General features: G+C 39.2%; 1 protein-coding gene across 1 annotated transcript; it reads left to right on the plus strand.

Moving 5' to 3' along the window:
* Positions 1 to 1,904: 1,904 nt before the first annotated feature.
* NEXMIF (neurite extension and migration factor) lies at positions 1,905 to 14,887 on the plus strand. The gene is given in 4 exon segments (XM_033201502.1): positions 1,905 to 2,022; positions 3,315 to 6,479; positions 6,482 to 7,691; positions 8,292 to 14,887. Coding segments are annotated over 4 exon segments (4,548 nt in total). The 5' UTR covers positions 1,905 to 1,943; the 3' UTR covers positions 8,386 to 14,887.
* The last annotated feature ends 8,804 nt before the right edge of the window (positions 14,888 to 23,691 follow it).

Below are 23,691 nucleotides of genomic sequence, written 5' to 3' on the forward strand. Positions count from 1 at the left end.
ACATTAATTTTTACTGATAATTGATGCTTATCTGTGGCAGCTGTTCTTTATTTTCCTACCTGAAAGAATATAGAAGTACAGATCAGTAACATGTGGAAACTTGTATTTCTCTAGCCTTGTTTTAGTCAGGGGTTGGAACTGGTAAGAATCATGGAGATGGTATTTTGTGTTTTAAGAAAAAACACCTAGTCTCTTGGTCAGGAAAGGGGTTTTTTTCATAGATCTGTCATTGTGTTGTTTTACAACCTTGGCTATCATAGTCTCTCTTTCCATACCTTGGTCTTCCTGGTGATAAAAATGGACTTGCTTGTAGTTAACTATAGACATAAGGGATAAGAAGACATTAAATTATTGAAATCTAAAAGTAATTTGCACCTTATCAAGTTCCTGCCAACATGGACTTAGTGGAGGGGCAAAAGAGGAGTAAGTGATACCTGAAGCTCTACTGAACTCCAAAACAAAAATGTACAGAGTAATCCATGATGGCAGTATGATTCCATCTGATTCATAGGGTCCTCTTTGAAGCAGAGGCAGATATCCAATCTGTCCATTCAATTCTACTACAAATGAGCCCTCCTTGACAAAGGGTGGGGACTTGGACATTGCTCTCCACTCCTCTCCATCTTTTAAAACTCTCCAGCCCTTTTCTGTGTAAATACAAGTAAGCATATTTCTTCTCTTTTCTCTGGCACCCATGGTTTACTGCCTGTGCATCAAATCAGATCTCATATAAAATGAGAAGAAAATGTGGCAATTCTAAAATATAAGTGTTAGGGGAAGCCCAGAGTCACCTAACATTTTTAAAACTGAGAGATTGCCTAATACAATCTTTATATTTTATAGATAAGGGAATAGGCCCAGATGGGTAAAATATCTTATAGATTGAATCATGTGAAACTGTTACTGCTTCTTGTTTCTCAATATTGGACCTACTTTTTATAGTATATTGCATGCATTAGGATAAATGACTATACAATTGAGATTCTTATAATAGCTGCTTGACTATGAATACCATGTGCTTTTTAATAAAGGGATAGATACTCAGCTGGGGAGAAGGTCTAGGGACAGGGGGAGGGCAAGATGTTGTAGTGGCATGTGGCAGATACCCCCATATCATCTCCTATCATTTTGCATATAGATACCACTCAGGTAGGTGGGCAGGAGATGAAGGGCTACAGATAGATGTATGTCCTATGCCCTAAAAATATCAGACGATGCTGGGGCCTTTTCAGAAAACCTAATCTTCTTTGTGGTCACATTTTTTTAAAATCTTGCTGTGGAGGAATACTTGTCAAAGTCCAAGTTAAAGTCCTGGAAGTCGAGAAACCAAGGAATTCTCTACCTCCTTCATCCTTAGCAGTCAAATTTTAAGGCACAGAAAGAGAAAATCTGAATATGATATACATGTGTGTATGTGTATGAATTGCCTTGTTTTTGAAGAGCATCTGGTCATTTGAAATAGAAATGAGGCAAACAAAATAAAGTTAATTGCCACACACAAACACACATACAAACACACCTTATCTCAGGTTAGTCTTGTCTTTGCTTTGTGTCCTTCTTAATCAGGCAACCATGATTAGGTTAAATGTATTACTGTTTGGAGGAAGGGATAAGTTGTCTGCTTCCTCGGATTTCAGTTTTGAATAATATCATGGCCCAGAGGTGATAGAAGGATCTAGGATGTATGAATGAGTGTGAGTTTCCAAATTGACTTTATGTGGTAGGTATAAATTGTGAAACAAAAACATTGTGAAACAAAAACAATAGCAGTGATGAAGTCAGTCTGGAAACAGGTAAATCCCAGTGAGACTTTTAAGACCCCTCTAGCTGAAATAACCTATAAAACACAAAACAAAACAAATTTAATGACCGATATTATATATTTGAAATGTGCAGGTTGGACAGCATTTGGACTTGGAATGAAACAATAAGAGGTTACATTCATGGATAACCAACAAGATAAGGCTATTGTTGCCTCAGCCAACGGAGAAAACAGTCTGATTAATGGGGTCAAAGAAAATGGTAAGGGAATTTAATTATAGTATATAATATCTCTCCTGGTAGTCCTCTGTTATTACTATGGATTTTCAATACCCACAAAGTTGAGACAGGTTGAGTTCAGGATGCCTCTGAAATGAATGTTAATTGTAAACTTTATTCCACCAAATATATAACTGGGCTATAAGAGTCCCTAAGAGGCATTGAATCTGACCCCTTTGCCCTCCCAAATCATATCTGTCAGATGAAGTTCCTCAGAATTCCTAGTGAATTAGAAATATGCTCTGATGTGAGGCTTAGAACTTCTAGAGTAGCTGGGCGCAGTGGCTCATAACTGTACTGCCAGTACCTTGGGAGGCCGAGGTGGGCAGATCATTTGAGTTCAGGAGTTTGAGACCAGCCTGGCCAACATGGTAAAACCCTGTCTCTACCAAAAATATAAAAAATTAGCCAGTATGGTGGCAGGCGCCTGTAATCCCAGCTACTCGGGAGGCTGAGGCATGAGAATCACTTGAACCCAGGAGATGGAGATTGCAGTGAGCCGAGATCACACCGCTGCATTCCAGCCTGGGCAATAGAGCAAGATTCGGTCAAAAAAAAAAAAGAAAGAGAGAGAGAGAGAAGAAGGATGGAAGGAGGGAAGGAAGGGAAGGGAAGAAGGAAGGAAAGGAAACAAAAGGAAAGGAAAGGAAAGGAAAGGAAGGAGGGAAGGAAGGAAGGGAGGGAGGGAGGGAGGAAGGGAAGGAAAGAGAACTTGTAGAGTCACTAGGAGCTTCAAGAAAGAAAGAAAGAGAAAGAAAAGAAGGAAGGAAGGAAGGAGGAAGGAAGAAGGAAGGAAGGAAGGAAGGAAGGAAGGAAGGAAGGAAGGAAGGAAGGGGAAGGGGAAGGAAGGGAGGGAAGGAAGGAAAGGGAACTTGTAGAGTCACTAGGAACTTCCAGAACATGGATCTGGGGGACAGGCCTGAGCCTCATAGCTCAAAAGTATTAATGTTCCATCTGAGCATTTTCCCCTTGAAAGCCTTGACTTTCCAATTGATCAAGCAGTCCAATTCTTTTCTCATTTCTGAGGAGAGCTTTGCCTTTCTCTGAGGAAGAAACTCGGCCTAAATAATTATTATTTTTCACTTGCATGAATGTTCAATATAAAATCAGGGTTGTTCTTTAATGTTGTAGTTTTTATTTGTAAAGATAGAGATGTGAAGGCTTAGCTTATATAATAAGATCAAGTACCAGAAACTGATCAAGGGAAAGAAAGTTAATGAGTCTGGTCTAAGACCCTTAATTTTATTCCTGTCATTTCTTTCCCTTTTTCTTAGACTCAGAGGACCAGGATGTGGCAATGAAGTCATTTGCAGCTCTAGAAGCTGCTGCACCTATCCAGCCTATACCGGTGGCGCAAAAGGAGACCCTGATGTATCCCAGGGGTCTCCTGCCTCTACCCTCTAAGAAGTCCTGTATGCAGAGCCCACCCTCTCCTTTGGGCCTGATTGAAGCACCCGAACATGCTGCCAATAGTGCTTCTGTGAATGCCATCTCCCTCACATCTGGCATTGCAAAAGGCCTGAACACATGGTCACTTCCCAATGAATGTGAGAAAGCTCCATTTGCCATAGTGGAGCCTGCAGGCATGTCAGCTCTGAATGGGGACTGCCTCATGCAGCCAAGTCGGACTTGCTTAGGCTGCTTCATGGAATCCAAGGATGCAGTAGATCCTGAGCCAGGGATCAGTCTGAAAGTTGGTGATCTAAATAGGGATTATGAAACGTGTGCAGTCTCTGATATAGGGATTCAGTGTATTAATGCTGGAGAAAATATGAAATATGGAGAGCAGCTGCTCTCAGACCAGCTCCTAGGCTTCCCCCTGCATAAATCAAGGGCAGGAGACAGACGAGAAACTGAGAAACCTGACATTGACTTGGAGGATCCAGCTCAGAAAAGCTATTATGAGGCATTACTGTTAGACAAGTGCAATACAGAAGAAGCTTTGCTTGCAAATTCCAATCAGGATTGGGGTTACTTTGAGACTTTCATTAGTGAAAGTAAGATTGAACTGCTTGACCTCTGTTCCAAGAATGAACTGTCTGTCAACCTATTCTCTGAAGAAGATGTGGATAACTACATGTTTGATGACGATGAATCAACACTAGGCAGTGATGTCTGCTCCCTGAAAATTCGGTATGAGTCCTTTCAGGACAACGTTCGAGACAAGACTACTCTTTTGATGCAGGAAGATGCCCAATTCAACTTTTTTCCCAGCGTCTTTACTACCTGCCCCAAGCGAGAGTCTAAGAGTGGGGCCCTGAAGCAGAGCAGTGATTTTTCCCAATTCAAGGTCCCTGATGTGAGCATCATCTGGGGGGAGGAAGATAAAAACTTGGACAAGAAGAAAGGCAAAGAGGAAGGACAGGAAGACAAAGGTGTAGAGAAGAAAGATGGAAAGGATAATGGAGAAAAGTCTGCCTTAAATAAACCATGCAGTGGGACTGAAGTAGAGCAACTTAAGAATCCAAAGCAGGGCCATCTTGCTAACTGCTTGGATACATCAGGGAATTTCAGTGATGATAGTTCCTTCATTGAGATCTCATATGATTCTATGGGTGAGATCAAGGACTGTAGTCGCTATATGGCTCGGGACACTAATTCTGGCAGCTCCTCCTCCCAACAGAACTATGGGCTGCGAGCCAAGAGAAAAGTCAGATACAGTGAAGATTATCTATATGATGTTGACTCACTAGAGGGTGAAAAAGTAAATGAGAAGAAGGAATGGCTGCCAGTTGGTTCCAAAGAGGAAGATGATGATGAATGGTGTCCCAAAAAGAGAAGAAAAGTAACCCGTAAGGAGCCCCCTGTTATTATCAAATATATCATCATTAATCGCTTTAAAGGTGAGAAGAACATGCTGGTGAAGTTGGGTAAGGTGGATGCCAGTGAGACAACAGTGAATTTGAGTGAGAATCAGCTCAACAAATATGCCAAACTGGCACCCTTGAAAGGCTTCTGGCAAAAGAAGAAGAAGCAGAGAAACACCAACACGGACTCCATCAAGACACCTTTTTCCCAAAAGCAAAGCTTTGAACCAGGTAGCTTTGAGGTGTCATTTCTACCACCTGCTCGCAAACGAAAATCTAAACTTGGCAACAGGCACAGGATTCAAAGAATCCCATCCATTGAAATTTCAGCAAGTAGTAAACAGATTTCATTATGCAATGATCAGAGGCAAGCTAGTAATCGTAAAGAAGATGGAGGCCTAAAAGGTACACTGAAGTCAGCACCTCTGGGTGCCCCTAGCTGTGCAAATGGATCACATTTAAATGACATCACAGGCCCTGACTCTGTGAAAGTCAAAGCCCAAGACACAGAGTTTAAGGGCCCAGAGAGGAAAGTGCTCAACAAAATCAAATTTAAAAGTGAAGCTAGGTTAAAATCTAAGAAAGTCAAAGCTGCTGGGCAAGAAAGCAAACCAAGTGTTCAGATGAGCCCTCTCTTGGAAGACCAATCCTCCAAGGCTAATTTGAAGAATGAAGTTATTCCTGGGACCTCAAACAGTTGCCATCTATCTGAATTTCATGAGGCAAAGGCTGCTAAGAATTCTACTTTTCTACCAACGACCTGCTCTTCTGAAATGCCTTTATCATCAGCTAATGTTACCACTGATATACCTGTTATCCCTGGAGGGTATCTGCAGACATTGTTAGATGCTTCTGACTTGTCAAATAACACTAGTATCTCATACTTCACCCACCATTCTCCAGAGCAAAATGAAGGCAGCCTCACTCAAACCGAAAAATCATTTGTACCCCTCCAGCCTACCCAGGACTGTGTGCTCACCTCATCCTCTGACTCTGAACTGCAGCAGTCATCTCATAACTTCAAAATGGAATCAAGCAACTATGGAAATGTGTGGCCCAACAAGGCTACGCCTGGCACCCAGGAATTCATGGCTGAAGTCTCAAGGGAGATAGCCCCAACCCAATCCAGTGAATTTGGAGCCTCCCAAGTAGTCTCCATGGAAAATAACCTCACGCCTACAACATACAATCCAATCTGCCTCAGTAGTGGTGGCAGTAATTGCAACAAGGTCCTGTATGACTCCATGCAAGATACCCAACTCCCATCTGATGACTCTTACCAATTATGTCACTTTAATAATGGAGAGATCTGCTTTCCTTTCCAACAGGGGCCAGTCAATATGGATGATGGTCGGCTCTTTAGCTTTGATTCAATGGCCCCACTCTCTGTCAGCTCAAGTAATTATTGCTCCTTAAGCTTGAAGTCCTGTGAAAAGGATGGCGATGATGATATCACTGATGACTTCCTGGCCCATTGCAGCCCTAAGCTGGTGATCCAGCAAAGCATTGATGAGATAGCACCACTGAAGGAGTCCACTGATCTCCTGGATATATCCAACTTCACCCCTGACAAATTCCGTCACTCTTCCCTTTCAGAGATGTCCCCACCGGACACCCCTAGTCTTTCCCCTCAATTACCAGATGTGAGAGTATGAAGACACTAGGAACACTGAAGGGGTTCCAAGAGGGTGTCCCAGGACCATTGGACAGTGTGGAAAAAATCAAGTGGGACTGCAGTACCCTTTCACGGCAGGTCCAAATGGAGGATGGATTTACTTTAAATAACCACCAGTTTCAGTTTCATATGTTCAATGATGAGGATTCTGTCAGCCTGCTCCAAAAAAACCCTTGCCTGTCAACATTTAATGATCCATCTGGTCAAATTAGTACCAACAACAAAGTGTCAAAATCAAGAAAGAAAAGTTCACCCAGCAAGAGTGGGGCTATGAACCAAAGCTCTTCTCAGAAAAACACCAGGAAAAAATCCCTCAAAGGCAACAACAAAGGGATTGAAAAGCCACCTAGCAAAAACTCCCGCCAGGTCCCTAAGTCCACAAAGAAAGGGAAATACATGGCTGCCATCAATGGAGAGAAAATGCAAATTGGCATTGGCCGTGGGGGAAGCCAAACCAACACCATATCCTCCACTGGGAAGACATTGGCTGAATGTATCCAACATGGTGGCCCTATGGCCTCTATGAAGATGCCAAGTCAAAAGGGACTTTCTGGAGATTGGGCCTTGGGGAAGGAGAGCAGCCCAGGCTGGAGTGATATGAACATGGGCACCAACACCAACAGCCTTCTGGATGATGACCAACGGGAGTTTCAGGAGCCTTCCTATATCTTGTCCAACATTGCCTCTGGTATGGCAGATGTGCAGAGATTCATGATGGCCTCCATAGAGCCCCTGTGGGAACCCATGGAGCACCATGGGGATCCCAAAATATTCTACTCCCCTGAGTCCAATAGTCTAAAATTAAAAACCCTCAAAATATTGGCTGGGACACCACAGGAGTCTAAGAAAAAGATCAACAGTGGGTCCCCAGGAGCCACTAAGAATCACAGGTCAATCAAGGGTGTGAGCAAAAGCAATGGGAAAACAGCAATAGGTGATCCTGGTCGTGCAAACATGCCTGGTTATAACGAGGACTCTCGCTCTACCTTCTTTGATAAAAAGTATAGTAACATGAGCACTTTAGGCAATAACGGACCGACACACAAAAAGTTGTATCGTCACAAATCCAGCTCCAAGGCCCTGAGAGATGAGAAATGTAAGGGAAAGCACATGGAGCGAGAACAGGTCCACAAGGATGAGTCTGGGACAGCTTCTTTTGAAAAACTGAGGTAATACTGTACCAATATGGCTGAGATGATGCACCCTTAGCTCTCCTACTACCTACTAAGCCCGCAGTCCCTCATGTTTTCCCTCTTGAAAGCAAAAATTTGCATGAAAGAAACTGTCCCATTCCCTTCTTTTTCAAATTAAAAAGAAAATTTTAAAGTGCATGAAAATCCCTATACCTTTAAGCCACCCAAAAGATTGGGCAATTTTGTTGTGGCTTGGCTAGGGATAAGCTCTAACAAAGCTATTTTTTCTTCTGCTATTCATCACTAGTTACTACATATTAAGAAAATAGAACTAAAATATGCTCTTGAATGATTTTTGGAAGCAAAAGTCTTTGCAGTAAGACAGATTTTGAAAAATAGGATTTAAAAGTCATGTAGACAAAAAGCCAAGATCATTTAACAAAAGAGCATTAGTTGGAAAACAAAATCTGAACATGCGGCAATTAGGAGGGCTTTCTAGTGCCCCGTGCTATTTGTATCTTTTTCTACATCATACAGCATCTAGTATGATGTTAACAAATTTAGCTTGTATGATCCCTTTGTGGGACATACACCAAAACTAACTAAGATGGCATAAATTGTTTGATTTTTCTGCAGGGATTCCGACTACAATCTCCTAAAAGCAGAAACAACCTTTTGGGTTTTACCTGTGTTTGAAGAAGAGACTCGCATTTTCCAGAAAGACATTTGATGTTTGTGTTTTATTTCTTTCAAAATATGCCTTGTGGTATGTATGTTGACATGTAAGTGCTTAAAGAAAAGAATTTTAAATTGTGGGAATACGTCTTTGGAGCAAACTTTAATCTCATGTTCTATGTAAAAGACTTAAAAAGTCATACAGTTGCACAAGTAGTTTATGCACTATTTACCCACAAGGAAAAAATTGAAAACATTGTGCCAAAACTACAAACAAGTGACTGTACTGTATATATTTTTACTTCTATATCAACATTTGGTTGTATTTGGGGAACTTGTCCCTGTTAATTTACTAGAAACATTCCAGTGATTCTTGCTGTTAACCACCCCCACTTATGTGGATAGCACCTGTAGATCATGGTGGAAAAATATGTTGTGTTACACAATTTACCAAAATTAAAGGATAGTGTTTGAAATGTGCCAGATTTTCTTACCTCATCTCACAGATTCACCCACAGTTTAAAGCTCATTAATTATTTTTAAATGGATATATACACACCCAAACATATATATGTATATATATGTGTGTGTGTGTATATATGTATACACACACACAACGTTCTTTTAAAATTTTAAACTCTACTGTCCTGTATGGAAACAAGGCTAAACAAGGCAAAATAAAGATTTGCTTGTTCCATTGTCTAAGGGTTAAAATTTTGGAAAAATCTGAAGACCACAACAGCTAAGTCCATCAGGGACCCAAGTATATGCATTTACAGAACGTTTTACAAGGAAACAAAACAGCTGCTTTGAAAGTTTGTTTTCTAAAAGCAAAATCTGTAGCTGAAAATTATTTAAAGTGAAAGTTATATTGCTGATACTTTATATCTCAGTTTTATATATTTTATAGTAGTCTGGGATAAATTATAAAAATAGCTATAAATCAACACTAATGATAAATGAAGTCTATAGAATGCTTTTATTTAAATAGTTTCCTAAATGTTTTATTCCAGTTTTGTCAAAAGTGCACTCATATCATGGCTTTAGTGTTCTTTCAGTGTTTAATCTTGCAATGCCAATGTCATTTAAAGAAAATGTTAAGGCATCCCAGTTCAACCAAATTTTTACATTTACTATCAGATAAGATGAACAATTTGTGGCAACAACTGATTTGGGCCATATATACTTAGTCTGAGGATAACCAATATTTGATGCCATACATTAAACTTAAATCTCAATTTTAAGTACAAATTTTAAAATCACATTTTTTATTCAGTACTCCCCCTACTTTTAAAAAAATTTCACAGCCCCAACATTCCTCACTACTAATTTTTCTTCCCCTTTATTCACCACTTGACTTCTAACATTTGATCTCTTTTATTTGCACAATTGAAGGCCTGTGCATCTGATGACTGATGCATTATGGCACAGGTGAGATAATGGATGTGAGAGCGCTTTGTAGATCATAAAGTGCTATACAGATATAGGGGATTAATATTATTAATATTGTTAGTTGTTGTCGTTGTTACTATTCTTACTAATATTGTTACTAACCTATTAACTTGTGAATATATAGGCTGGGGTGGGAGGGTGGAGAGTAAGTGGGAAGGGAAAAAGGGGATTTAACAAAAAAAGGGAAGATGTTTCAAAAGGAAAATTTTAAGCAAAATATGAACCTACCTAGTCAATGCCACCTAAATGTATTCACCATCAGAGAAGCAACATTTGAAAGTAGTCAGAGAGAAATGGAAGGAAGCCTGTCATGTATATAAGTATATATACTTCCCGGTCCATGATTCCTTTCACCAGCCTGCTCTATTCCTTACAGCTGGGTCATAAAATGAACAAGCCTGTGTTCTTGATCTTGTGTGTTCCCAGCGTCAGTCTCGTGTGTCTGTGGGGATGCGTGGGTGAGGAGCATTCTGTGAGGCTGGTACAGGCCCATTCCTAGGCTTTGATGTTCTGTGTGCAGTGAGCCCTGGAAAATTACTTAGTGGAAAGGCACCAGATGAAATATGTCTCCTGCCCTATAGCTACCATCCAAAAGGGAAAATAACCAAACTGGAAAATCTTCTGTTTCTCTTTTCTGATAGCTAGCTGTATTAAATGCTATGGCCAGTCCCTAGAAACTGGTCTTTGTTTTGTTTTTGTTTTTGTTTTTTCTGTTTTGCAGCTGAATTTTGGCTTGGAATCACCAACTCTGCCTGTATTATGATCCCCAAGACTCCAGACCTCAGAGTCACCTGCTGACTTAGAGGAGTGGAGTGCTTTCTATGTAATGAAAAGGTGGCAATTAATGAAAAAATAAAGAAAATGTTCCATTAATACAATGTGTTTTTATAAAAGTAAATACAGGAGCAGCTGTCCCAGGTTTTTTTTTTTTTGGTATCAGTTCAGCTTTGGAGAATGGGGTGTGAGTGGGGTAGGACAGCCTGAAACTGTTGGAAATAATTTCCTTGTGAGAACTTGCTATCATAAGTCCTTTGGAATGGATATTCTTTCATTTGCTCCTATGGAGCCCATTAAGGGCCAATTCTAGGGCATAGTTCATCCCTTTCTCCAAAGAGAATTGTTATTTTAAAGCACCTTTTTAATTGGCCTGCAGTGTATTATATGTTTTTAACATATAATTAGTGACGCATAACCAGTCACTTTGTACTGAAACATAAAAAGAAACAGAGTTTGAGAAATGAGCAATAGGCCAAGGCAGATGATGTTTATTCTCTTAATTGCATTTAATATTCCTCTCAGTACATTGTGTTCTGAGATGTTCATCATTTAGCATTTTGTTGGTCCTGTCTCTGCTCTCACAGTTCTTTTTCTTCCTGTCATAACCACCTGCCTTAGTAGAGTATAAAAATAGTGTTTTGCCCTATCACTGGTATCTCAAGTCAGAAATATATATTATCCTTGGTCTGAAATTCCTGATTACCACTCCCTTCTAACCTCTCCCCTCTGAGAAGCTGTTTCCTATTAATGCCTCCCTAACAGAGTCCCATTTAATCTTTACTTTCCTGGAAATGGTAACCTGCCTTACTCTTCTTACTTAATCTCAGACCTTGGTCTTAGAATTTTTCTTTTATGCTCTTATATCCCACCTGCCCAAATTGTCAGGGCTCAACAATCTTAGTCAGGCTGCTTTGTTCTGGAAGTTCAGGGGGAAACCTTCCCATTCTTAATTGCCTTTAATTGCTTTGGCTATTTTCAAATCTAATTTTTAATTAAATTTTTTTATTTTTATGGATTAGGGGTACAGGACAGTTGTGTTACATGGATATATTGCTTAGTGGTGAAATCTGGGCTTTTAGTGTACCCATCGCCCAAATAGTGTACATTGTACCTAATAAGTGGTACTTCATCCCTCAAATATAATTTTAAACACACACTCATGCCCACATGGACAAATTATATCACATGACTGAGGAAACTTAGAAATTCCTTTTCCCTGAAGATCTGTTAAGAATAGGTCTCATCTCCTGCCCTGGTTAGGTGCTATACTATATGGAGAAGGGTATTGAGACTTTGGGGGTCATGTTTGGGCTTTGATAATTGGCTTGAACCAGTGACCATCCTTTCTGCCTCTCCAAGGTCTCTTATACCAGCTTCTTCACATATGCTGCTTCCTCCCAGCTTTCCCTTCTGACTTCTTGTTACTCTGTGCAACTATGTGTCAAGGCCTTACCTTTTCCTAATGTTTTCAAATCTCCTGCATTACTTTGATCATCACTTCTTCAGCCATCTCACTGAAGTCCTTGGTGCTAGCTGGGCTTTTGTGATAACTTTCACCTTCTCTGAACTTTTTCCTTGCTGGAAAGCATCTGCGTGTGTGAGGGGGCGAGGGAGGGGAGTATGTGTATATGTGTGTAAGAGAGAGGCAAAAGGATGCTTCAAAAACTATAAACAACTCTAGCAAGCATCCTAAGTCCTATGTGAGGTTTTGCAGTTCTAGTGAATTTCTGTTTTAGTAGGTTTGAATTAGCATTTACTGCCTAAAGGAGAAAAACCATATCCAAGGACCTTTTAGCCATGCTTGCTATTACCAAGCTGGACCAGTGTGATGTAGATCAAACATGTCTTCAGCTTACAGATGCTCTCAGAACAGTTCCAAGAATGAAGAGAGCTAAGTTTCTATGCTGAAGAGGAGAATGGAGCACTAGCTAGTCCTAACTATTGCTAGAAATAGAAATGTTTATTTTCTCCTTTATTATTGAGAAATTATCTAATTTAAGGAGCTACCATTTTCATTTAGGGATTTTTTTAATGACTGCCCATCACTACAGAAATATGTTCTTTTTATAAAATAAAACTAATATGAGGTTTGTTTGTTTTCTAATCATAAAATTCACTAAGCCTATAGTTACATTTAGAAGATTTAGTACCAAAATCAAACTTTTAGTAACAAACAGGAATCTTGTCAACAAAATGTAGGCCAGGGATTTTGTAAAGGTTTCTCAAAGACCCAATAAGGGAGAAAAAAATTTTCTGTTTAACTTGGGAAACACCATCATCAGCTTGAGGGTCCTCAATCAGCTTGTGATTATTTTGATGACAGGACTCGGGCTACCCTTTAAGGCACATTTTTTACTCAGCATTAAACATTAGCTACAGTCGTGAAGCAGAGCTCCCATTGCAGCTACATACTTGAGATGTACTCTTGGTTTCAGAATTGTAACTAAGAGGTAAGACATTGGAGAAGGACAATGTAAAAGACAGAGGTTTAGTACAAAGTTTACGGTGTGAATGAGGCTTTCAAAATCAGTGTCTGGGTAAATTGATACTAAAGACACTGAAGAAACACTCATCCACATAAGATGGAAAGGATGTCTGTCCATCTAACAAGCTCAGGGGTTTCTGAGTCTCAGAATGAAATCCCATTTCAAAAAGAAGAAAAGAGATACTGAAATCATTCTGCCTGTTTGAGAGATGACTGGTTATTTACAGCACAAAAAATGGCTTAGAATGAAAACTAGAGGAGGCCTTTTGTTTTTCACTCCCCGTGAGGAGAGTGGAAATCTTAAGATGCTCTACTGGGATACCTGTAGCACTGACTGGAGTTTGCTGCCTACAGAGTTTTGAATGTACTAGTCCTTAGTTTCCATAGAACTGAATGCACCTCTTTAGTAAGTTGCTGATTTATGGTGCTAAAGAAAATGATTATTCCCATTTTTTTTCTTCTTCCCCAAGCCCCTTAAGCATTTAAGAAAATTTAAAATAAAAGCGTTAGAGGCCCTTTTTATGAATGTAATCTAAGTTTCTGTTTGACATATGACACTGCAACTTAAAAATGTTAGGAAATTATTTGCCTTTTTTTTTCTTTTAGAGTTAAGCTTTATAAATAACCTGTAGAATCAATTGAAGTATAAAGCTTAAGGATCACTCTTAAGACGTCTACAAAATCTTGTATATTTTTAAGTGTGCCAATTTGTAACATATTTTGTAAGTGTATATTTTTCTTAGAAAAGTGCTGTGAAGTGTCTGTATGTGAGAGTTTTCCTTTTTCTGCACCACTAGGTGCTAATAAAAGGATATTTACTTCAAAGTTTCTGGTTTTAGAAACCACAATACAAAGAAAAAAAATACACTTTTGTTGGAAATTTTGTAACACAAAACATGTTGTGAAAGAGTGTAGTGATCTTGTGCAAAAGAAAATGAACATTTGTGAGCTTCTTGCTGTTTTATAGATTTTCTTGTAAATTATTCTTGTAACACTTCTGGTTTTGTTGTTCTTGTTGCGAAGGTTTCAAATATTTGTGACTGAATGTACGGTGAAACTGTCATAATGTTACCTAGCTGAGTTTTGTTATTGTTTATGAAATAAATAAAAAGAAAAATTTTAAATACTGCTTTAGAATCATATGTATTAGAAATCAAACCATTTCTAATTAAATCTATGTCCCAAATAAAACGTTCTTTATCATCTAGAGCAGTGTTTCTCAAACTATCTGTGGTGAGGGACCAATAGTTTTTGCAATCCATCACAGACTAATACTATTATAAAACACAACAAAAATGAATTTCTAAGAAAGTTAAATGGAAAAAAGATATGCAAAATAAAAGCCCAAAAGTATTAGGTTTAACATGTAAAATTACATTTTGAGATAAACATAAGGGGAAAGAAACGAATTGCAAAAAGTTGGTACCCTGTTTGAGATAAGTCCACTCATCAATGTCAAATTACCATAGAAGGTTCTAATCATACTTTGAGTAACACTTTGACTAGACCAGCAGCATTACCATCATCTGGGAACTTGTTAGGAATGCCAAATTCCAAGCCCTACACCAATTCTGCTGAATGAGAATCTGAATTTTAACAAGATCCCTGGGTGTTTTGTGTGCATGTTAAAGTTTGAGAAGCACTGGGCTAGAGTTTTGTGTAGGGGATTCTTTTGCCCCTCAAATTGAGGAATCATCTTCTAGTGTGTCCAGTCTTCAGAGACCTTAAAACAAATTGTGTCTTTGTTTTGTGATCCAGATGGAATCTGCAGAGATGCAGTCCTCTCAAAGTGTTAAAGCTGTTTATTGAAAGTAATAAATGCTGATTTGCCTGGTACCCAAAAGATGTCAGATTTTCCATAATTCCCTACAGTTCTTACGTCATGTTACTTACCACTCACTCATGGACTTCGTTTCCTTTATTCAGGACTTTTCTGAACTCAGTCCCTACAGTACCCAGTATTTCAAAGTATTTGCTATGTCTAGAAAAATTGAACTTTGTTTTCAATTGCCCAAACCGTTTGAGTCACCCATCAGAGCCTAGAGTCCTGGCTAACCATAGCAACATCATTGAGGCACACATGAGCCAACAGTCACTTCCTTGGTTTTGAACACCACTGCTCAAAGAAATTAAAAAATGTGCATGAGGAAATGTCTCTCTTCTCACTGGATAGCCTCATCCACTTCTACCACTTCAGCTACCACCTAGATGTCCACAAATCTCCCCCATGTTCCTGGCTTATATTATCAGTTGTAGGCTGGCTGTTTCTACTTGGACATTCAGCAACATCCTCAGACATTTATTCAAGTCTGAGTGTGCTCTAGCTCTTTACCCTCTGAGTGTGCCCTAGCTCAGTGAATGATGCTGCCAACCATCCAAGCCGGCAACTCATGCCTCTTCCAACCTCACATCCAACTGGTCACTCTCAATTCTCCTGCCTTTTTATCACCATTACCACTGCCTTAATTCAAACTTTCACGGTATTTCACCTGGATTATTGCAACGTTGCCCTAATTCAGTGATCTTTGGACTTGGATTTCACACCTGGAATTTTTTTTTTTTTTAAGACAGTGTCTCACTCTGCCACCTAGACTAGAGTGCAGTGGCACAATCTTGACTCACTGCAACCTACACTTCCCAGGTCAAGTGATCCTTTCACCTCAGCCTCCCAAGGAGCTGGGACTACAGGTGTGCACCACCACACCTGGCTAATTTTTCTATTTTTTGTAGAGACTGCGTTTCACTATGTTGCCCATGCTGTACCTGGAAATTTTTTTAACAAGAAAAAAGAAATGGAAAGGAGAGTCTTTATAGTAGCCAACTTTTTATTGTGCTCAGTAGGGAGTATTTTAAAAAATTATTTGTTATCAAATCACAGATCATTTAACACCAAAAGACAATCAGACAGTCCTTTGTTTAATATGCACTGTATTGTCTTTTTCTCTTCACCATGGACCATGAGACATTGAAACCAAACCCCCAACTCATTAATTTAAAGAGTGAAGGAGATTTTGAATTTCAGGGCTAAGGGGATGGAAAGGATGGGGAATGAGGGGCAGAGCAGTTAAAGACCCTATGATCAGATCTATTTAATGCTCTAAGCTTCATTTCTCTCAAGTTCTAGAAGTTTCACATGTGATAGAGATTCCAAATGTGTATTCTTCACGCCTTGCAGGATTCAGAGGTGTATTCTGGTGAATATGGCCTTAGATAAAGATTCTTCTTGCACAAAACTAGTGGCAGAGTTGGGGTAAGCTAGTGGTCCCATTCTTTTCCCTGTGGTTTCACATCATTTTTGTTCTTCCCTGACAAAAGTTGAGTTCATACTAGAGCTCAGGGGGAAGATGGTAGGTCCTTTGTCTAAAGGCATTTGATCTGTCTTGGAACTGAGTTTTGATGGACCTAATTTTGGGGAGGGGTGATTATGGCACTGTTTTAATACAGGTTTCTATTTAAAAGTAATTGGAGCTATAGTTATTAAACTTTTTAGGCCACATACCACTTTAAGAAATGAATTAAATCAGTGGGACTTCTCCCCAGAAAAACAAACATATTCAGATTTTACATAGAATTTCGTGGAAGTTACAAATTAAAAACTGCTATATTAGGGGCATGAATTCCCTAAAACATCTTCCCCACCTCATAATGGAATCTCCTCTATCTCCCCTTCACTGACCCAAGATGATAACTCATTTATTTATTGTCTGCTATGTGTCAGTTACTTTACGTGAATTATAATTTCTCACAACAACCCTGCAAAGGAAGCTTATTCCCTATTTTACATGTAAGAAAATTGGGACAAAGATTGGTGCAGTAAACTTCTCAAGATTGCACAACAGATAATCTTCAAAGAGTTTCACCAGAGCTGGCAAAGCCCTTTATGTTTGTCTTATCACAATCCCATGTCTGTAACTCAAAATTCATTTACCAGCATAACTGTATTAACTATACCATGTCAAAAATATGATAAATATTCATATTAATAGCCATTATTCAATAAATAGTTCACTCTGTGTCAGATATTGTGCTAGATGCTAGGAAAACAAAGAATTGAAATATAAAGCACATGTGTTTCCCTCTAGGCGCTCACAGACAAAACAGACAGGTATAATTTAATAGTTTAAATTAAAAAACACCCAGTGGCCAATTTAAGATAAATAATCACATATAAAATAACTAATGATTTGCTGTCCTTAAGTACCTTGGAACAAAAGAACCTCCATCCATTGTTATGGAGGGAACAATGTCACAAAATGCCAGTAGCCTATATCTCACCTTCCATCCTTCTCCCTATTTTGGAATCAGAGTTGAGAGTGAGCTTCGATCCATCATGTACTAGCTATGTGATTTGGAACCAATTACTTTTTTTTTTAAATTTTATTTATTTATTTATTTGTTTGTTTATTTATTTATTTATTTTTATTATACTTTAAGTTCTAGGGTACATGTGCACAACGTGCAGGTTTGTTACATATGTATACTTGTGCCATGTTGGTGTGCTGCACCCATCAACTCGTCAGCACCCATCAATTCGTCATTTATATCAGGTATAACTCCCAATGCAATCCCTCCCCCCTCCCCCCTCCCCCCTCCCCATGATAGGCCCCGGTGTGTGATGTTCCCCTTCCCGAGTCCAAGTGATGTCATTGTTCAGTTCCCACCTATGAGTGAGAACATGCGGTGTTTGGTTTTCTGTTCTTGTGATAGTCTGCTAAGAATGATGGTTTCCAGCTGCATCCATGTCCCTACAAAGGACGCAAACTCTCGCTCTGTCACCCAGGCTGGAGTGCTGTGGCGCTATATCTGCTCACTGCAAACTCCGCCTCCCGGGTTCACGCCATTCTCCTGCCTCAGCCTCACCGAGTAGCTGGGACTACAGGTGCCCGTTACCACGCCTGGCTAATTTTTTGTATTTTTAGCAGAGACGGGGTTTCACCGTGTTAGCCAGGATGGTCTCAATCTCCTGACCTCGTGATCCACCCGCCTCGGCCTCCCAAAGTGCTGGGATTACAGGCGTGAGCCACCGCGCCCGGCCGGGACCAATTACTTTCATCTCTCTATATCCCAGAGCCTCTGATCACCAGCCCCCACAAAAAAAAAAAAAACAACTTTTGCTTTTGCTGCCGTTGCTTTTGGTGTTTTAGACGTGAAGTCCTTGCCCATGCCTATGTCCTGAATGGTACTACCTAGGTTTTCTTCTAGGGTTTTTATGGTATTAGGTCTAACATTTAAGTCTCTAATCCATCTTGAATTAATTTTCGTATAAGGAGTAAGGAAAGGATCCAGTTTCAGCTTTCTACTTATGGCTAGCCAATTTTCCCAGCACCATTTATTAAATAGGGAATTCTTTCCCCACTTCTTGTTTCTCTCAAATGGGATCTAATTAACTAAAGAGCTTCTGCACAGCAAAAGAAACTACCATCAGAGTGAACAGGCAACCTACAGAATGGGAGAAAATTTTTGCAATCTACTCATCTGACAAAGGGCTAATATCCAGAATCTACAAAGAACTCAAACAATTTACAAGAAAAAAACAAACAACCCCATCAAAAAGTGGGCAAAGGATATGAACAGACATTTCTCAAAAGAAGACATTCATACAGCCAACAGACACATGAAAAAATGCTCATCATCACTGGCCATCAGAGAGATGCAAATCAAAACCACAATGAGATACCATCTCACACCAGTTAGAATGGCAATCATTAAAAAGTCAGGAACAACAGGTGCTGGAGAGGATGTGAGAAATAGGAACACTCTTACACTGTTGGTGGGATTGTAAACTAGTTCAACCATTATGGAAAACAGTATGGCGGTTCCTCAAGGATCTAGAACTGGATGTACCATATGACCCAGCCATCCCACTACTGGTATATACCCAAGGATTATAAATCATGCTGCTATAAAGACACATGCACACGCATGTTTATTGCGGCACTATTCACAATAGCAAAGACTTGGAATCAACCCAAATGTCCATCTGTGACAGACTGGATTAAGAAATGTGGCACATATACACCATGGAATATTATGCAGCCATAAAAAAGGATGAGTTTGCATCCTTTGTAGGGACATGGATGCAGCTGGAAACCATCATTCTTAGCAAACTATCACAAGAACAGAAAACCAAACACCGCATGTTCTCACTCATAGGTGGGAACTGAACAATGACATCACTTGGACTCGGGAAGGGGAACATCACACATCGGGGCCTATCATGGTGGGGGGGAGGGATTGCATTGGGAGTTATACCTGATATAAATGACGAATTGATGGGTGCTGACGAGTTGATGGGTGCAGCACACCAACATGGCACAAGTATACATATGTAACAAACCTGCACGTTATGCACATGTACCCTAGAACTTAAAGTATAATAAAAATAAAATAAAACAGCAACAACAACAACAACAACAAAAAAAAAAAAAAAAACCTGGTATAACAATACTATTGTTCCCATAGGCTTGTTGGGAAGATCAAAGACCTTCTTGTAAAGCCTTGGCACCAGTTGAGCAGTCAGGTCATACTTAACATTTGCTATTTTTTAGTAGATGTTAAGTGTTTTACTAATAGTCTTATTTTGATTCCTTAGAAATAACTCCATCTCCCTTCCCCAAATACTTCTCCTTTTATTAGGTGTTCATCTAAGAAAATTAGTAAACTCCTGGCTCAAAGAGCCTCTGGTCTTCATTTGGAGAAAGATAACATTTTAAAGATAAAATTAGAAGAGTCATTATATTAAACATTTATTATTAGTTAATTTATTATCAGTAGCTGAATAAGCTAGTTAAAGCTACACATTATTAATCCAGAGTACCTGGGTTCTACTCCTGGCTTTGCCATTAAATTGGTTTAAGAATTTGAACAAGTCACTTCCCTTATGGGCCTCAATTTCCTCATCTGGAAAATGGTGGGTTTGGGCTAGATAACATTTAAGAGCATAAAGTGTGAAGTCAGACTGCCCAGATTGAATCCAAGCTTTACTCTTGATAACAGTAAGATCTATCTCAACTTCCTCACCAGTAAAGTGAGAATAATTATGATGCCTATCTCACAGGATTGAGGGAGAATTAAATGAGATAATGCACAAAAAGCATTTAAAATAGTGACTGGTACATGTATAAAAGGTTCAATAAACATTACCTATTATTATAATATCGAAGGGTCCTTCCCTTTTAAAACCCATGGGCCAGGTGCAGTGGCTCACGCTTGTAATCCTAGCACTTTCTGAGGCCCAGGCAGGCGGATCACTTGAGGTCAGGAGTTCGAGATCAGCCTGGCCAACATGGTGAAACCCTGTCTCTACTAAAAATACAAAAATTAGCCGGGTGTGGCAGTGTGCGGCTGTAATCCCAGCTACTCAGGAGGCTGAGGCACAAGAATCGCTTGAACCTGGGAGGTGTAAGTTGCAGTAAGTGGAGATCACACCATTGCACTCCAGCATGGGAGACAAGAGTGAAACTCCATCTCAAAAATAAAAATAAAAATAAATAAAACCCATGCATGATTCATTTTATTATCTGGGCTGCTATAGCCGAATTATAGTTTAATGAAGCAACTATGGATATTTGTTCATTAATTCAATTAATTCATTCAACAAATTATTGTTAAGCACCATTTGTGTGTCAGCAACCATGCTAGCTACTGAGAGCAAAATGGAACTTTGACTCTTTCCTTATAACACTTAATCAAAAACGCACTTCAATTATGAGCATATAATTTAAAACTGAATAAGAACTCTGAAGGAATATACTTTCATGAGAACCACTGATGAAGAAACCTGACCTGATATTGAGCGTGGCACCCTAAGCATGAGTAGAATTTACCTAGGTGAAGAAGAAGTTGGGGATGAGAGTGGGTAACGTCCCAGAAAGAGCACATGTGAAGGTCTTTTGGTAGGAAAAGCATGCGGTACTTAGTACTCAAGAATCTAGAAGACAGCCAGTGTGGCTGAAAGGAGTAGAGAGATGATACCAGAGAGTACTGCTTTACATGTTCCAATTTGGTCACAATTTATGGAATTTTAACTATGCAAATTTAGGATAGTACAATACAAAATATTGAGAGTTTGACTATGCATGCAACTTTTGAAATAGTTCAAGTAAAATAATTATCAGGAAGAACATAATCAATTTCAAAGTGGGCAAGTATGTGAAAGATAAGCTGTGTTATGCTATTGCCACATTTTCGTATCACTTTAGTCATTAAATAGAAATACCTTCTGTCTTTTGTCAGAATTATACTAACTTTGGATTATGTGAACTATTGATGGACACACTCCTTAAATAAAATGCAGACAAGCCTCACTTGTCTTTGGCTTTGACTTAATCTCGATGGCCCTAGTTTTAACCCCCTGATAGTTAGAACTTCAAGACTCTCCCCAGCTCAGGCATTGTTTCAAACCATAAAATACATAACCATTAATGCACAGTAACTTATATCAGTCTAACTGAATATGTCAACTATTCTGAAGCTTAAAATTTAAAAATATGCATCTGTTTCTGTATATTCCTTAGTAAGTTCTAGAAGGGAAATAAAACCATCATTTTGCATTTTACAAGAGAGTTACTCAATTAACAACTCAATCATTGGATCCCTACAGGAAAGTGAGCATTGGGAATTAAATTTGCCTCAGGTTCTTAAAAAACAAATACACTTTCCTTTTGACTGTTTTAAGCTTAAAATTAAACAAAGAATATTTATATTCTCACCACACAAGCTCATGTTAAGCAGGTACAGTTTTGCAAATCTCAAAAGCTTTTATCACATGTTTAAATTAAAACGGCTTATAAATATTTTTAAAGTATTGAAACTACCAAAGTGAGAAAGTTGATTTACAATAGATCAACTAAATCAGGCAGCATCCGCTCTTCTGCAAATCAGTAACTTTGCATTGACTTACCAACTCTTCCCCGAAATGTCCTGCTGATCAGGAGAAGGCGTGACTATTAGCCTTTCCTATTGATGGTATAAAAATAACTTTTAAATTTTTGCCCTCTTTTGCTTTTTTTTTCTTTTTATTTGAGACAGAGTCTCACTCTGTCTCCCAGGCTGGAGTGCAGTGGCACGATTTCAGCTCACTGCAACCTCCGCCTCCCAGGTTCAAGCGATTGTCCTGCCTCAACCTCCCAAGTAGCTGGGATTACAGGTGCCCACCACCACACCTGGCTAATTTTTGTATTTTTAGTACAGACAGGGTTTCACCATGTTGGTCAGGCTAGTCTCAAACTCCTGACCTCAGGTGATCTGCCCAAAGCGTTGGGATCACAGGCATGAGCCACCACTCCCAGCCTTTTTGGTTGTTGTTTTTAGAGACAGGGTCTCACTCTGGTGCCCAAGCTGGAGCACAGTGGCATGATCATGGCTCACTGCAGCCTCAACCTCCTGAGTTTGCCTTTCTTAAAATAAATTCTTTTGCATGATTATTGGAAAGAATTATTTGAGAAGTGAGTTATTCCTCCATGATTCTATAATGGATAAAATAAAAAATTGGGAGAATAAATTGTTCATAACCTCATAGTCATGGTATACTCTGTCCTGTTGACTAGATGGTTGAAAAATGGAGGTCTGAATGATAGATTCTTAGAACGTGTATTGAGATATAATTTACATACCATAAAATTCAGCCATCTAAGTGTAAAATTCAATAATTTTCGATAAATTTACTAAATTATTTAACAATTGCCATAATCCAGTTTTACAACATTTCTATTACCCCCATAAGATACCTTATTCCAAAGCCATATACGACAAACCCACAGTCAAGATTATACTTAATGGGCAAAAGCTGGAAGCATTCACCTTGAAAACAGGCACAAGACAAGAACGCCCTCTCTTATCACTCCTATTCAACATGGTATTGGAAGTCTTGGCCAGGGCAATCAGGCAAGAGAAAGAAATAAGGGCATCCAAATAGAAAAAGAGAAAGTCAAACTATCCCTGTTTGCAGACGACATGATCCTACATCTAGAAAACCCCACAGTCTCAACCCAAAAGCTTCTTCAGCTCATGACTTCAGCAAAGTTCAGGACACAAAATCAATGTGAAAAATTGCTAGCATTCCTATACATTCCTATACAACAACAGTAAAGCCGAGAGCCAAATCAGGAACAAAATCCCATTCACAATTGCCACAAAAAGAATAAAATACATAGGAACACAGCTAACTAGGAAGGTGAAAGAGCTCCACAAGGAGAACTACAAACCACTGCTCAAAGAAATCAGCGATGACACAAACAAATGGAAAGCATTCCATGCTCGTGGAGAGGAAGAATCAATATCTTTTAAAGGCCATACTCAGCTTTTAGAAACTGAAAAAAATAAAATGGCAACTGTGCCCAAAGCAGTTTATAAATTCAGTGCTATTCTTATTAAACTACCATTGAGATTCTTCACAGAACCAGAAAAACAAAACAATTTTAAAATTCATATGGAACCAAAACAGAGCCCAGATAGCCAAGGCAATCCTAAGCAAAAAGAGCAAAGCTGGAAGCATCGTGCTACCTGATTTCAAACTACACTACAGGACTACAGAAACCAAAACAGTATGGTACTGGTACAAAAAACAGACACATAGACCAATAGAACAGAATAAAGAATCTAGAAATAAGACCACACACCTACAACTGTCTGATCTTCAAAAAACCT

This window comes from Trachypithecus francoisi, unplaced genomic scaffold (genome assembly GCF_009764315.1).
Source record: "Trachypithecus francoisi isolate TF-2019V2 unplaced genomic scaffold, Tfra_2.0 Lachesis_group6, whole genome shotgun sequence".
NCBI classification, from domain to species: Eukaryota; Metazoa; Chordata; class Mammalia; order Primates; family Cercopithecidae; genus Trachypithecus; species Trachypithecus francoisi.